This window comes from Crinia signifera, chromosome 7 (genome assembly GCF_055691185.1).
Source record: "Crinia signifera chromosome 7, ASM5569118v1, whole genome shotgun sequence".
Lineage (NCBI taxonomy): Eukaryota > Metazoa > Chordata > Amphibia > Anura > Myobatrachidae > Crinia > Crinia signifera.
Window position 1 is genome coordinate 47,116,177 of NC_139223.1, and position 16,344 is coordinate 47,132,520.

Consider the following 16,344-nt stretch of genomic DNA (forward strand, 5'->3'; position numbering starts at 1 on the left):
ACATTTCACTGATGGATTGGTCATATGTGGTGGGGTTGCCTTTATGCACTTCCATGTCCGATCCTGTTCGTGACGCCAAGTGTGACAGACTCACTGACACGGTGTGGTGTGATGAGTACCTGGACTCTGGACTTGCCGGCTTCAGATCTTCACGGCCTCTTCTTGGATGAACCTGTGGCAGGAAATGGCACAACCCAAGGAGGACCCACAAAAGCAACAGTACCACAATTAGCAGCGACAGTAATTTTATTTATAACTACACTGACTGGCCGCTGCAATATTTCAATAAGTTGCAAATGATGTAACAAATACTCAATAAACAGGCATTTATAGTAAACCCTCGTCGACGGGTCCTCAAACATATAAGTGTATGTCCCTATGATAGTGTGCACACTTATTTATGATTCCTAGGGAAGGGTGAATGACAACAACAATCCTCACTGAGGGGCAGGCAGATTTCCGGCTCAGGGGTAACCTCCTGTTTGTAACTGTAAAACAGGCTGCAGGGATAGCCTCAATATAGATCTGTCCTGGACAGGTTGAATCTAGCAGGCACTTCTCTGCCCTGCTTCTATATACTTTTACTGGGTTAGGCAGACCTTGTCCTGTCTGAAGGGCTCAGTAGGGTACTAGCCTTTGTAGTGGGAGTCTATGAGGTGGCTCTATTTCTTGATATCCCCTTACAAGGGTGCAGATGCTGTCTCAGGGGGACTGGATAAGTACCTTGGGTGTTGCTGGCTTCTGCCACATGAATCTCTGGCTATACTGCGGCATGCTGTCTGGCCCCTCTGCTGGGTGCTGCAGTGTGCTCTCTCTCTCTCTTCTTTCTGCTCATACTTGGGACAGCAACCTCCTTTATCTTCCTTTCACATGCCTCAGTGCACTTGTTCCCTCTGTCTTTAGGCAGCACTCTCCTTTTCTCTCTGACACTGGAGTTGTTGCAGCTCTTCTTCACAAAGCTTTTACCCTCTCTCCACATGTCCTCTCTCTCACACTGCTGCTGGGATCACCTCTGACCTCCCAGCTTCCTGTCACATGTGCAGGGACACTAGCTGAGTCTGTTAACCCCTCACAGCCCTGCTGACAGGGGAAAGGACCTGTTCTGGCAGCATTGGCTGCAATGTTAACTCCCTGGGGGCACAGGAATAAAAGGGGTGGAGCGGGGTGCCACACATTCCCTAAAGAAAAATTGCCCTCACACACCTTGCTGTTACTGGTTCCCAGAGTTGGTGGGTGGGTGGGTGCTGGGGAGATGGGTTTTTCCAGACCTTGCAGGTTGTGGCCTACCTTGCACATTGGAATCTGGGCATCAAGACAACCTTTACCAGAAGCCACTATTATAGCTGCAGCGTGCTGTGTTAAACTCTCCGCTCCCACCACCGCACCAGCCGGAGAATAGATATCTCCAACTTACAGTATTTGCAGATAATTTACGCCCCCTGCTTCAGTCTTTGAGAACTGACCTGAGTAACTGGTCCGCAAAATTTTTTTATTGGGTTGGAAGGTGAGTGTGATGAAGATGAATGTCTTGTCCCGAGTCTTATTATTATTCCGGCAGGTGGCGTTAAACTGCTGGCTAAGCAGCAAAAGACCGCTGCTTAGCGAGCGGTCCTGAATTAGGGCCTTTGTTTGGGGGGGGGGGGAAGAAAGCCCTGCTTCAAACATAATATACTTTTCAGGGGCAAGAACAAGGGGGTCCTCACCTCCCTAATTTCACTACTTACTATAATGCCACCATGCTGGTGGCATCATATTGGACTGGATGAGACCTGATTATACAAGATAATGGATTCATCTGTTTTTGTGACATCCATCATCCACCCTCCACTCTCAGCAAGTGACCCGACCAACCCATCTTGCTCAAACTTACTGGACTGCATCACTACTCTAAAACTGCTGGAATTCTCCCCTTGCATTCTATCTGATCACGGCCATGCTGATGGATTCTGTACGGGAGTTGCCCTTCGATTCTCTTTAAACTAAATGGGCTCTGCCGGCAGTAGAGGTTTGGCGGTATCTACAAAGTAGCGAAGAGCTTTGCCTAGCCCCCGAACAATCTCCACATCTGTTATCTTTATGCTACAGATTACTTCTTGATAATGCCTTCCCCGATTTTCCTAACTTTCTAGGTGATTGGGAACGTGATCTACAGATATCCCTAACCCCCATAGATCGGCTTCAGATTTTTGATTATTCTTTAGCTGGCTTAATCAGTTATTCAGTAATAGACACCCAGTATAAAGTGATCACACGTTGGTACCGGTGCCTTAAAATATTAGCTAAAATGTTCCCTGCAGTCAGTATCTGATAGAGGTTGGTGTTGCAACTCAGCGGAAGGCTCTCCTATGGTGGGCTTGCCTAACTTTACACCCCTTTTGGGAGAAAATTATTTCTGTATCTACAACTACTGTATTCTAGGAAGTATAGTTTTGGATTTTGGATATGTATCACGGCCTCCTTACACATTATAGGAAGTCCCTACTCAAATTCCTCAATAGTGTATCAAAAGGGTTATACCAGTGCATTGGAAGTCTGTGACCTCACCTTCCATTAAGGAATAGATTTATATATTACATGGAAGGTGTACGCCTTGGTGTAGAGAAACACTGGGAATTCAGTTCCACCTGGTTAACAAGGCTTCAGTTTCAATCTTCTGCAAATTACAATACAGCTTTGTCACGAGTCATCACACCTTTAAGTAAATTGGATTTTGCTTAATTAAATAATCTCCCTTTCCTTTCTCCATCCTTTACACATTGTGCGTACGTGACTGTTCTCATGTGTTTTGTCCTACCTTTTGCATGATTGACCTTTTCCTGTGTCGACATTTTCACTGTCGATCTATTGGCTGTTGACCTATTTTCTTCTGACCTAATAATCCACATCCCTGGTCACAGCATCTTTAAACTAACAGAGGAAACATGTCCCAAATACTTTTACTGCGCACCTTATTGGCAGAACAGCTTTTTGGGGCTGATTCAGATGAATTTGGCCCCTTACCGATGTTTGGGATTTGCACATGCGCTTTTATGCACATGTCCAAACCCTGGGATCAAACGGCTTCGGCGAGTTCCACAATCGTTAAGCCGTTCGCTCTAGATGGGACGGGCGGGGGCAGGGCCGCCAAGAGAAATCCTGGGCCCCGGTACAAGAACTTCCTGGGGCCCCCATGGACGGAGCTCCCCGCACACTCTGCGGACCCGTTGTTACGCCACTGCTTCCAAGGTGGATACAGGGACAAAAATTTACACTGTAATGCCTATTACACGTCACACACCCATTACATATTATACCACATGCCATAATGCTAATTACACGTTATGCCACACACCGTAATGATCATTGCATATTAGGGGGTTAACATGCTCATTGCCATGGGATTAACCTGCTCTGCCAGAGGTTAAGATTCTCTGCCAGGGGTTAACATGCGCTTTGCCATGGGATTAACCTGCTCTGCCAGGGGTTAACATGCTCTGCCAGGCGTTACATGCTCTGCCAGGGGTTAACATTCTCTGCCAGGGAATAATATGCTCTTTGCCATGGGATTAACCTGCTCTGCCAGGGGTTACATGCTCTTTGCAAATGATTTACACATACCCTCCAACATGGCCCATTCCATTAGGTACAAAATGCTCTGTTCCTGGACTTCCCTGCCGGTGGCAGTTGCAGAGGTGGGGCTGCAACACAGTCCAAAATTCTAAAAGGGGAGCCACATATACTGCCACCCCAAACATCACTGTCCTGGACTCACTGGCAGTTGATGTGACCTCCCTCTTTGAATTTTTTACTGTGCTGGAGTCCAACCTCTGTAACTGCCACTGGCAGGGAAGTCCAGGAATAGAGTATTTTGTACCTAATGGAATTGTGCATGCTATTAACACAGCATGCACATTAATTCACAAGGTGGGATTTCACTATAGTGGAGGGGCTTTCACCTGATTAAATCATACTGTATATTTAAGACATACAAATATAGACATATAAATATAGTGTTCACTCTAGGATTTTTTAGGGTAGGGTGCTGCCCACCAAGCTCTGCTCTCATACACTCGCAGCTGCAGCGGCAGAGGCGCTGGGGAACACGGGAGGGCTGAGAGGGGCAGGCCATTCAGCGCAGCAGGCAGCAGGAAGAGCTGCAGATAACAAAGTCCTGTCAGCGATGTGGTGGGTTCTGGAAAGGCGCATATTACAGCACAAAGTAAGGGCATATCACCTGAAGGTGTATATCACCTGAAGAAATTGCCGTAATAAAGGCAATGAAACGTTGTCACAAGATGCTGCATTAAGTGATTTTTTTTTGGACAAGCTGCTAGGAGTGCCGCTCCTCACCCATCTATTGTACAATTTTCATGCACCCAGCACAGCAGCTTCAAAACAGAGAGAGACAGAACCCCCCCCCCCCTAACAAAGATATATATATATATATATAGATATATATATATATATATCTATATATATATATATACTTGGTGGGGATGGAGCGGCACTCTCAGCAGGAAGAAACACAGGTACACGTTGTTAGATAGAGCGACGTTTCAACGTCCTTTATTTGGACATTTTCTTCAGGAAAATGTCCAAATAAAGGACGTTGAAACGTCGCTCTATCTAACAACGTGTACCTGTGTTTCTTCCTGCTGAGAGTGCCGCTCCATCCCCACCAAGTATGCTATCCCTCTGTGCAGGCACCCAGCCAATTTCCTCTGCATAGCTGCTGTGGACTGTGCCGGTCTCTTGGACACATATATATATATATATATATATATATATATATATATATATATATATACAGTCTGTATTGTCTGGCACTCTGAAGATGAGGTTTACTGCCTGGTTGCCTTCCTGATGCCCCTTTCCCACTGCAGGCTTTACACGGTAAAATGCCGTTTTTTTAGCCTTTTTAAACGGCTAGAGCTGCAGTGGGAAAGCTCCAGGGTGCTTTACACGGGTAACAAATACCGGTATTTGTTACCCGGGTAAAAAGCAGTGTTTTTACCGTGTAAGAGCCGTTTTTTTGGCAATGGGAAAGGGTTTTAAACGGTATTTAGAAATAATAATAAAGGTTAAGAACATGATTGGTGCATGTGATGTTTTTAATGACAGACAAGGTTTACTAGAGAGTTTAAACGTGTTGCTTTGTGGTTTACACGGGTAAGTGTGAATGGGACAAAAACTGCTTTTAAACGTTATTTTAACGTTTAAAAGCTGCAGTGGGAAAGGGTCTTTGTGGCTATTACCCGGGTAAAGACACGTTTAAAAAAAACGGGTCTTTACCCGGGTAGGCAGTGGGAAAGCAGCATAAGAAACCCATATATATATATATATATATATATATATATATATATATATATATATATATATATATATATATATATATATATATATATATATACACAAATAGAGGGGATACCCTTTCAATGCGCTACAGAAAATGTATGGGCAGCAACTAAGTATATCCCCCCTGCTAGTAGGGGAAAAAGGAGAAATAGCAAAAGATGAACAAAGTGCGCCCTCCTATAGTGTATCCACCACCAATAGAACAAATGGTGACAATGTGGTCACGATACAACAAATTTAATATAAAACAGATAAAATATGACAGTAAAATTCTTTCATCTGTATGGAGTCATGGATTTCTATAACGGTCAGTATACACAGAACCCAACGCGTTTCGCCGTTAAAACGACTTCCTCAGGGGTAACCGTCAACAGGTAACTTAATGTTTTTTCAGTCACAGTGTGATACAGCTTTCATTTGAAAGAACATGAAGGAGTGGATCTTTAACAGATCTCAATCATAATGCTTGTCAGCATCAATTTCTTATAACAAGCGTAGGACAAATAGGTGAAAAACGTTCTGAAGGAGTTCAGGATTACTCCTTACTGTGGTGTAAGCACACCAATTTCTTATACCAAGTGTGGAATAGTAAGTAGAATGACGTTCTGAAATGGTTCAGGATTAATCCTTAATATGGTATAAGTAAACCACAATCGCTTCTGCTCAACAGCTGATTCAAGGATACCTGGATCACTTACCAATCCATGCCGGGCGCGTCGCGGTCCCGTATGCGCCGTCCGCCTCCGTCCAGCTCATGTCACGCAGACTCCGTCCAGCTCATGTCACGCAGACTTCCGGCAGTTGGAGGCAGCCACCTCCAACACATCACTTCTGCCGGAAGTCTGCATGACAGGCGCTGGACGGAGATGGAAGGGGACTAGCTCCTCGAAACGTTATCATTAAATGCACTTGTTACACCGTTTCAAGTCCTAATGTGCAGTCTGTGAGTGCCGCCCCACCAGCCCGCTATATATATATATATATATATATATATATATATATATATATATATATCCCACCAGCCCGCTATATATATATATATATATATATATAGTCCAAACCGACTGCACACAAGGGTTATCCACAAATAAACTGCTCGTTTTCACGCCATCATAGCAGCTATGATGCATGAAAAGGAGCAGTTTATTTGTGGATAACCCTTGTGTGCAGTCGGTTTGGACATTGTATATCCAGGACACGCTGGGATGATATGCAACGGGTGCAAGCTGTGGATGCAAGCTTAGAGTGCCGGTTAACTGTCTTCCAAATATATACATATGTGTGTGTGTGTGTACATAAAATATTAATATTATATTGTCATTTATTTATGCAAATAAATCATAGCTACTAAGCCAGCCCAGGCAGAGGAGACAAATGCACTTACAATTGGCAGTTTATAGTGAGCTCAGCTGTAAGCTCCTTCGGGCCGGCTCCACTGTGACTGCACCTTCGCCTTCCTCCTGGTGCACGACTCCGGAGTCCCACCACCAGGGGCTGGCTGGCAACTTTTAGCCTGGGGGGAAAACATAAGAGAGTGGCCCATCACTCCGATAGAGGGCGGGATGCACCAAGCAGTAATGGTACATCCTGCCGCCCATCGTCACAATGCTCATCGCATATCTACTGACATACAGATGGGGCAGGCCTCTTCTTTGCTGGCAAATCCCCAGAACGTCAGCGCTGGCGATCCACCAGCAGCCTGCCTCACCATCTGATTGAGACGCGCGTGCGTCTCACGCGCACACGCGTCTCAATCTCAATTCCGGGGGAAGCGCCATCAGAAGGGGACGTGCGCGCCTCTCGTGCGTGTGCGTCCCCTTCTCACTATAGAGATGGCGCTGGTGGGGGATGGGGGCTGGCGTCGCCATCCCCTGCAAAGATGGGACCTGCCCCATCTGTATGCGATAAGCAACACAAAGTGATAAGCACTGGCAACTGTGATCCACAACATTGCCTGGACTCCCGGGTTTCTTACCTAGAAGTCCCCCTGCGCATGCGCACAGACCCAGGTGGCCACAGGGCTTCCTGGGAGGGATCCGTTTTGAATCCCTCACACAGCAGTGCTGTGGGAGCAGCCCACTCCGGAAAGGGAAAACACATGTGGGAGAGAGATAGATAGCGAGAGAAAGAGAGGGGGGGGGGGGGGGGAGATAGTGGGAGAGAGCACAGTGGAGGGGGAGATAGAAAGAGAGAGCGCAGGGAAGAGTGAGATAGTGAGAGTCTGAGAGAGAGCACTGGGTAGAATGCGATAGCAAGAGAGAGAGCGCAGGAGAGAGATAGCGTGAGAGCGCAGGGGAGACAGAAATAGAGAGAAAAAGCACAGGGTGGAAGATAGGGAGAGAGTCCACAGGGAAAGAGTGAAAGAGACAGCAGGGGAGAGAATGAGAGACCACAGGAGAGAAAGTGAAAGAGACAGCAGGGGAGATAGTAAAAGAGACAGCAGGGGAGATAGTAAAAGAGACAGCAGGGGAGAGGGAGAGAGACCACTAGGGATATAGTTAATGAGACAGCATGGGAGAGAGAGAGACAGCAGGAGAGATAATGAAAGAGACAGCAGAGTAGATGGAGAGAGTGAGAGAGACCACAGGGGAGTTAGTGAGAGACAGCAGGGATGAGGGAGAGAGTGGGAGGGACCGCAGGGAAGATATTGAAATAAACTGCAGCAGGGGAAAGGTAGAGGTAGACTGCAGGGGTCAGGGAGTAGTGGTACCTTGTAGTTACGATCTGCAGTTGATCACAGGTCCACTCCAGCCTTCTCCAGTCCATCCTGTGCGGTCGGTGTAGTAGGAGGAAGCAAGGACCAGAGGAGGTCAGTAGAAGACAGGAAGAGAGTTGGGGGCGGGGCTACTGCAGAGCCCGGGCAGGAAGCTGAGCTGCTGGGGGCCTTAGGAGGGAACTCGTCCGGCTGTCAGAAGTTGAACTTGTCTGACTGACAGTCGGTGCTGCTGCTGCCCTGGCTTGGACACACAGTCACTGTCAGCCCAGCTCTGGCACACAGAGCTGACTGAGCTGCACAACAAGCAGGCTGCAGCAACCGGTCACACGCACAGGAGACCTGCAAGATGATGTAATCATCATCTTGCCAGAGTCTCTACACGGAAGCTCCGCAGCGGTGGAGCGCCGCGTCTGTACGCTGACTGCACGCACTTACAATGAAGTGAAGTGACAGTCAGCAAACAGTAAGCACCCGCTCCCCTCTCCTGCTTCGATCTACTGCCGCCCGCGCTCCCTCTACACAGAATCGCGCTGTGCAACGGCAGCCGTTGCTAAAATAACAAAAAAAATAAAAGTGTTTTTTTTTGTGTGTCCTCGGACCCGGGCCCCCTGATAGGCCCGGGCCCAGGTAAAATGTACCCGCCCCCCTCCCCTCTCGGCGGGCCTGGGCGGGGGCAGACACGTGGCCAGGGCCGCCACTAGTAACCCCCCCCCCCTCGCGCGTGCCAGAACACCCCCCCCCCCCTCAAGCGCCGGCACCCCGCCTCCCCATTACTATTACTTACCAGCGGTGGCGGTGGCGTAGTATCTTCTCCCTTTGGGACTCGGGGCTCGGAGCACTCACTGCACAGTGCAGCCTGCAGAGCCCCTCTGTATCCTAGGCTCGGCACTCTGCAGGCTGCACTGTGTACTGTGCGCGTCTGGTCACCGGCGCCGGATGGAGGATACTGTGCGGGTGGGGGGGTTGCCATGCCACTGTGGGCAGCTGCCCAGGCCCCTGCAGAGGCCAGGGCCCGGGACAGCTGTACCCCTGGCACCCCCCTGTCGGCGGCCCTGCACGTGGCTGAAGCAGGGGAATGCCCTTTTGTCCTCGCACAGGGCACACGCAAACCTAAGACGCCTGAGAGAATCTTAGTTTAGCATGTGCGCTCCACATCATTCGATGGTCAGTGACCATCGATTGATGTGGGTGTTGCCCCGTAGACTGCGAATGCATATTTATGAAAAACATCCATCCTCAGCAATGCGGGGAATTTGCCCTGCAGAGAGGGGCACCGGTCTGTGCGAGCGGCGGGCGATCTTAAAAAGACACTAAGCTCTGCGAACTTCGCAGCGCTATGTGTCAATCAGAATAAGAGCCACAGTTTCCATTAGAAACAAAAGCTGATTTACAGCTGACAAAGAAATGTACTTTTCAAATTAAATGAAAATATAAGACGTATACTAGTGGAATATCAACTTCAGAATCCCAAATGCACATTTAATAATACTAATTAGCTATTTTACCAAATTCAGTTTGCTCCTAAAAATATAGATGTGGATTACAATCTCTATATAGCAACAGCTACTGAGGATACGGACAGATAATAGTTGTGACTTGACATTAATAATTCTGGTGTTATGACAATATAAGGATAATGGACAAGCCATAGAGGACACACTTCATCTGGTTTCCTACACTGCAATTGAATGTGGCCATAGGCCATCCCAGCAGTCCAGATGCCGACATTCAATAAACTGACACCTGAGCTGACCTCACAACACTGGTGGCAGAAGTCTGAATAGATCAGGATCCCGACACCAAAACACTGACAGCAGGGTCCCCGATTGCTTATTATGCGGGTCTTGCTAGCGGGCAGCTGGGAAAGGGGGGTTAGGTTTAGAAACTAGTGGGGGGGACTTAGACTTGGGCTGTCGCTGTGGGGTGGGGAAGGTTGGAGTTAGGCTGTGGAGAGGGAGGGTTAGAATAAGGCACCAATTGGCAAGCAGTGTCTTCCTACCATTTTGATTGTCTGTAAATACCCAGTTTGTTTCTTCACTGTTTTTAATGGTAAAGCGCAACAGAATTTGCTCTCTATTCCTGACACCTTCTTTCACCCCCTTCTCTCTCTTCCCTCTCTCATCCCCCATTTCTCTCTATCCCTGACAGTGGCGGCTCATACCTTCTTGGGGACCGTCACCGCCACCGCAACTGCCTCTCCTCCTGGTCCCCAGCTATGATGACAGGCACTGGGACTGGCGCATGCGCAGTACAAACATATGTACTGTGCATGTGGCCAGTTTCTATGGGCTTCTCCGGCAACAGCCCATAAAAGAGAATCATGGTCCCGGCACCTGTGTAATACAAATGACAGGCACCGGGACCGGCTTGTGCGCAGTACCAATGTAGTTACTGCGCATGTGCAATTGGGAAATTTGCTTTGCAGCCTGCAGAAAGGCGTCCCGGAGGGAAGGTACACCTCCCAATGGGACTGCCTTGGTGACTGGCAGGTTGGACTTCCATTAGGAAGTCACTGCCAGTCACAGTGAAGCCAGTGCATCTTACAGACTGCATCTGGCTTCACTGCAGTGGTGGATTTTACCTGGGGGCTGCAGCCCAGTAGCCAATAGGTAAAAAGCGCCACTGATCCCTGACACTCTCCTTCTAAAGTAAACCCCACTCTCTTATCTCTCTCTCTCTATCCCTAATACTCTCTCTTTTTTATCCCTGCTCAGTTTTGTTTCAGATGGGATGTTGCTATGGGCAACCAATCAGAATCTATTTATTTAGCACCTTCTAGAAGATAATAGATAGAATTGTATTGGTTGGGCAACTTCAATAGAACTTCCACCTTGGAAAATTTACCCCATATTTTCACCACTTCTGCAGAAGTCTGTTTCCTGAGGCTGGAGAAGACATCGATTTGGAAGGTGGGTAAATACTGACTAGTTTTGCTAATTGTAAACTTCCAATTGCCTAAATTATCCCAGTGGGTGCCAGAGCAAGTCCCAGTGATTAACTATAGGAAAAATCACCCTTGCTCTGGGGGTGCAGGGAAATATTCTCTTTACTTATTGTACAGAAAAACCCAAGGGCTGCGGGAAAAACGCAGCGCCGCAGAGTTGTTTTTCAATGTTTCCAAACAACATGATTTTATTTGTTTTCTTTGTTTTAATTATTTGAGCAGATTAAGCAAAGTGGCATACTCTGGCATTTACCAATAGGAGTTTGCCTAAAAGAGTGTTAAAGGTCAGGCCCTCAGCCATGCATTTATTACAGCAGGTGCCATCTCTAATAATGTACTGTCAGCTCAGTTCCAATACAAAGACACAATTGTGAACCACACATTGAATGATGGAGTCCTTCATGAGAGGATCAAATGAAGCAAATAGTTTTTGCCTTTGGCTACCTACGCAATAGTGAGCTAATGTACATTTCATGGCATGGCTTATTGAAAAAGAACAGTACAGGTGAACTGGAATCAAAGCTTTTATTCCTCATGCACTGCGGGAAGTCATTTAGGGATGGTTAGCACCAGTATCGAACAATCTGCAGGTTAAAAGTACCGTCTTCTATAAACCAGCCAATTAAACCTCTTTGTCACTTTTCTCCAGTAAACAAAATGTACTATCAATTAAAGTATGAACAACAATAAATCAAATATATTCCCTGGGGATCCCATTGCCGAGTAGGATAATTACTTTTTCGTAGACTGGAGTAACAATTATATTTATATTCATACATAGAGAATGTCAGATGATTGATTCTCTTGTACGGGTTCTTTAAGGTAGCGCAAATCTATCTTAAATTGGTGTCTTGCCTAGTGTGGGTGTTACGGTAGACACAGCAAGTCACCATAGCAATTATCTGCGGCTGATCAAAGATACATCCTTACATTATGCCTGTCACCTACACGCAGTGCAAACAGCTATACGTGGGCTGAACCAAGGTTCCAAGAACACAAAAGCCATCTAAATGAGGTGTAATATAAGCTTTATTTCATGTGCCAAAGTGTGTGTATTGTGTTTCTATAAACCGCTGAGCGCCTGATGCCCCTCACCAGTCAACTAACCTTGAACCCAAAGCTCCATCTCTTCCCCTTCTTTCACCTTTTGTAACCTTCCCCTTGTACCTGAAATAACCAGTCGGAGTCTAGTATTTTTGGCGAATTAAATGGTCACAATTTATTAACTTGATTTCAAATTTACTGTTACTTAATTTGGGTGGCAAAGATAGCACTGCGGTCCACCAGCCCTTATCACAACTGAATCATGTAACCGGCTGGGGGGCCGGAATCCCCTTCTCGCAACTGACAACCTGTAACCGCCGGGTGATCCCGTTTTGCCCCCCGACGCCAGGCCTGGTGCCCACCTTGGCTGGCCCGCAGTACTTCCGCCCCCGACGCCAGGCCTAGCGCCATACCATGGCTGGTCCGCAGTACTTCCGTCTACTGCTTTGCCTTCTTGAAGTTGCTTAATGTTGTTCCTTCTTCCTCTTGGGGTGGGTGGGTGGGATCCTTGCTGGAGTTGCTTCTGAGTGTAATGACCCCCATCCTCCCCCTTCATTAAGTATGGCCTATCTCCTGGGGAGGGGCCGTTTACCTATTGTCCTTTACCTTATCTTCCCTTTTGCTCTAAGCTGGCACCTACCCTACCTGCCTTCCCCCCTGCAGCAATTTTGTCTCTCTTTTGTGGTGCACAGGCTGAGCTTTTATCCTCATTCGCTGCTATTTGCAGCTCATTCTCTTTTCCCAAAGAGCAAAGGAATGCCAAGTAGAAGACTCTTTCTAGTGGTACTCTTTTTGTATAACATATATTTAACAAATGTAATCTTTATGTAACCTTTACCCCTTTCACACAGTTCAGGCACTTTGGTATCTCTGACAGTGTTGGTGGCTACCATCATGAAATATGTGTACAAAATATACTGGCCTACCGTCTCAGAATGGCCAGGGGGCTCCTGGAGATTGGGTCTCACTCACGCCCCCCCCCCCCCCCCCCTGCGCCCCGCCACATCGACCTCTCCCCCCACAGCATCTGCCTTCACCTGATTTGCGGCTTTCAGGGAGGGGCTAAATTATGCAAATCATGTAATTTTAGCCCAGCCCCCTCCCCTAAGAACTGCAGCATTTGCTGTAATGGGGTGGGGCTTCATCCCCAGCCCCGGAAGTCCCTCTGATACCCCTTTTATATCTACAAGCCGAGTTGAACCTGGCTTGTGGACCCTTTTACACCACCCTCCCCTCCCGGCATAATGGTGACATCACCGGCTCTGTCTTTCTCTCTCTCTCTCTGCTCCCCCACTGCTCTCCCTCTCTCTTGCTCCCTCTCTTTTCGCGCTCCCTCTCTCTCTCTGCTCCTATCTTTCTGTGCTCCAACTTTCTCTTGCTGTGATCACTCTCTCTCTCACTGCGATCCCTCTCTCTCTCACTGCGATCCCTCTCTCTCTCGCTGTGATCCCTCTCTCTCTCACTGCGATCCCTCTCTCTCTCTCACTGCGATCCCTCTCTATGTGTGTGATCCCTCTCTCTTTCTCTGTGATCCCTCACTCTCTCTTTTTCTGTGATCCATCTCTCTCTCTCTCTCTTTGCATTCCTCTCTCTGGGCCTTATTCTAGTTCACTCTTTCTGACAAAATCCTTCTTAGATGGACAAAACCATGTGCACTGCAGGTGGGGCAGAATGTAACTTGTGCAGAGAGAATTAGATTTGGGTGGGGTTTTACTTCAAAGTGAGATCTATATTGCAGTGTAAAAATAAAGAAGTCAGTATTTACCCTGCACAGAAACAAAATAACTCACCCAAATCTAATTCTCTCTGCACATTTTACATCTGCCCCCCATGCAGTGCACATGGTTTTGTCCATCTAAGAAGGATTTTGTCAGAAAGAGTGAACTAGAATAAGGCCCTCTGTGCTGTCCCACTCTCTTCACACTGCTGCTTCTCTCTCGCTCTCTCTCTCTCTGCGATCCCCCTCCCTTTCTCCCTTCCTCCCCTTCTCTCTCTCTCTCTTTCCCTTTCCGATTTGTGTAGCCAGTGACAGGGCTAAATGACACAAATATGCGTCATTTAGTGCTTCAGCCAGTTTTACCATGGGTGTAACTATAGTGGGTGCAAGAAGTACCATTAGCATAAAATCACACCATCATGACCCTGTCCCCTCCCCCAGGGCTGAAAATACACTGTTTACTTCCCCATTCTACGCATCTCACTAGGAAGTGGGCAGAATGCAGAAGGAGTGCCCACTTTTCCTGTATTGTGACTACCCCAAAAAAATAGGAGCACAGTGTCAGTGGCGTAGCTACGTTTTGGGCGCCCCCCCCCCCCGCCGTTAGGGGGGGGCGCCCATACCCACCCCCCGCCGCCGCCCCTCCCCCGCAGTCTTACCTATCGCGCTGGTCCCGGCGGCTCCGTCCGTTCATCTGCTGAGGACCACCACAAAATGGCCGCCTCCGTACAGCAGACAGTTTCAGAGAACTGTTTGCTATATGGGGGCGGCCATTTTGTTGTGGTCCTCATCAGAAGAACGGAGCCGCCGGGACCAGATACGTAAGTCTGCGGGGGATGGGGGGGGAAACTATAGCACCGCAGCCCCCGGCGCCCCCACATGCACAGCGCCCCCCGCGGTGGCGGGGGCTGCGGTGCTATAGTTACGCCCCTGCACAGTGTCTATTACATGCTGGCAGAGCAGCGACTTACAGGAGGACTCCCAAATGTCTTCTTGCAATTGGCGGCTCTGCCTCCCGATTGGTGCACAGAGAGAGCCACTGGTCTGGCGGCGGGTCTGGTGGCTCTCTCTGTGCATCACATGCTGCTATTCCCCTCTCCTCTGCAAGCCGGGTGAGGCAGCGCGCGCATGTGTGGTGCATGTGTGTGTGCATGCGCGTGCCCGGCATGTGCAGTTGAGGAACAAAGGTTTCGTGCGTGCACAAATGCCAGGGCCGATTCGACGGCCCAGTCCATCGCTGTCCGCAGTGCAATGGGAAAAGGCATATCCGGTCTGGAGCTGATGTCACACACCTTCGCCTAAAATGCTCAGACACGCCTAGCATTTTCCTGGACACTGCCAGCTTTTCCTAGGCACGCATGCGTTTTTCTTAGCACTCCCACTAAACAGCTGGTTTCCACCCCCAGACACCTACTTTATCTTAGCACAGCCTTGCACACATGTACTGCAAACCGTACACATGCGCATTCTATCGATAATCAGCTGCCACGGGAATTTGCAGCCGTGTGATCAGGTCTGAATTACCCCCAATGTTAATAATAAATGCAAAATTTACATATACCATGTACAGCAGTGGTGTCAAACTCATGGCCCTCCCGCTGTTGTGGAACTACACATCCCAGCATGCCCTGCCACAGCTTTAGCAATCCATGATAAAAAATCTGTGGCAGGGCCAGGCCATGAGTTTGACACCACTGATGTACAGTATAACTAATTAGAGGAAACATATCAAATACAATTATTTACAAGCATCTGTTTTCCTTTTTGATAATGAAATGGAAATCTTATTTTCAGCTGTGATTCAGGCCCTACGGTATGTTACAATACAAATATGTCATTGACCCAATTAACAGTACGGATATCAAGATACCAGGCTTCATTAATTGTGACATAACTTATATAACCAAGTTTCTTACCTGCCTTGGCTGAAGCTTTAATGTAATCCCATAAAGGTCTCATTACATTCATGCTTCCTCTGGCATTATAAATATTACAGAACAGAATAAGACAAGCGCTGCTTAAAAGCATGAGTGTTCTCTCTAAAGAGGTCTTGTAACCTACTTGCTGCATTATCAGCTGACGGACCCTGAGACAAGCTGGTGCACAGGGATCCTGACATTCAGGGGGTTATTCTAGTTCACTCTTTCTGACAAAATCCTTCTTAGATGGACAAAACCATGTGCACTGCAGGGGGCTAGCAGGGCCGGCGACAGGGGGGTCAAGGGGGACATGTGTGACGGGCCCCGGCGATCTGAAGGGCCCCAGAGCCCTGCCATGGCCGGGGCCCATCTATAAGCTGCGTTACTGACAGTCCGACACTGCCGTCATCTACTGTGTGTGCACAGTCTGTACGTGCCGCCCCGACTGGGGGGGGGGGTGTCAAGGGGGGGGGACAGCCGTCACAAAGCATGCTCCCCTGCCGCTCAGTACTTCTGAGTGGTGAGGGAGCACATTCCACTCCCTCACCGGGTCCCTTCAGCCGCCCGGCCAGAACACCAAGATGCAGGGTTTGAGTCAGTGAGGATTAATGTGGGGTACACACCACGACGATCCGCTCACGATGCACATTGTGAGCGGGTCGTCAGTGTT

General features: G+C 48.2%; 1 protein-coding gene across 2 annotated transcripts in view; it reads right to left on the reverse strand.

Annotated features, from left to right (window-relative positions):
• The window catches only part of LOC146020119 (glucagon receptor-like), a 96,299-nt gene extending 87,749 nt beyond the window's left edge, over positions 1 to 8,550 (reverse strand). Inside the window, exons 1-2 of one of the 2 annotated variants that reach the window (XM_083152965.1) lie at positions 8,045 to 8,550; positions 6,719 to 6,847 (exon numbers count right to left, since the gene is read on the reverse strand). In XM_083152965.1, coding sequence (XP_083009091.1) covers positions 6,719 to 6,847; positions 8,045 to 8,100 — 185 coding nt within the window. In that variant the 5' untranslated portion in view covers positions 8,101 to 8,550. Of the gene's footprint in view, positions 1 to 6,718; positions 6,850 to 8,044 lie in introns of those variants that run through there. The other variant, XM_083152967.1, reaches the window with a different exon arrangement.
• Positions 8,551 to 16,344: the final 7,794 nt, after the last annotated feature.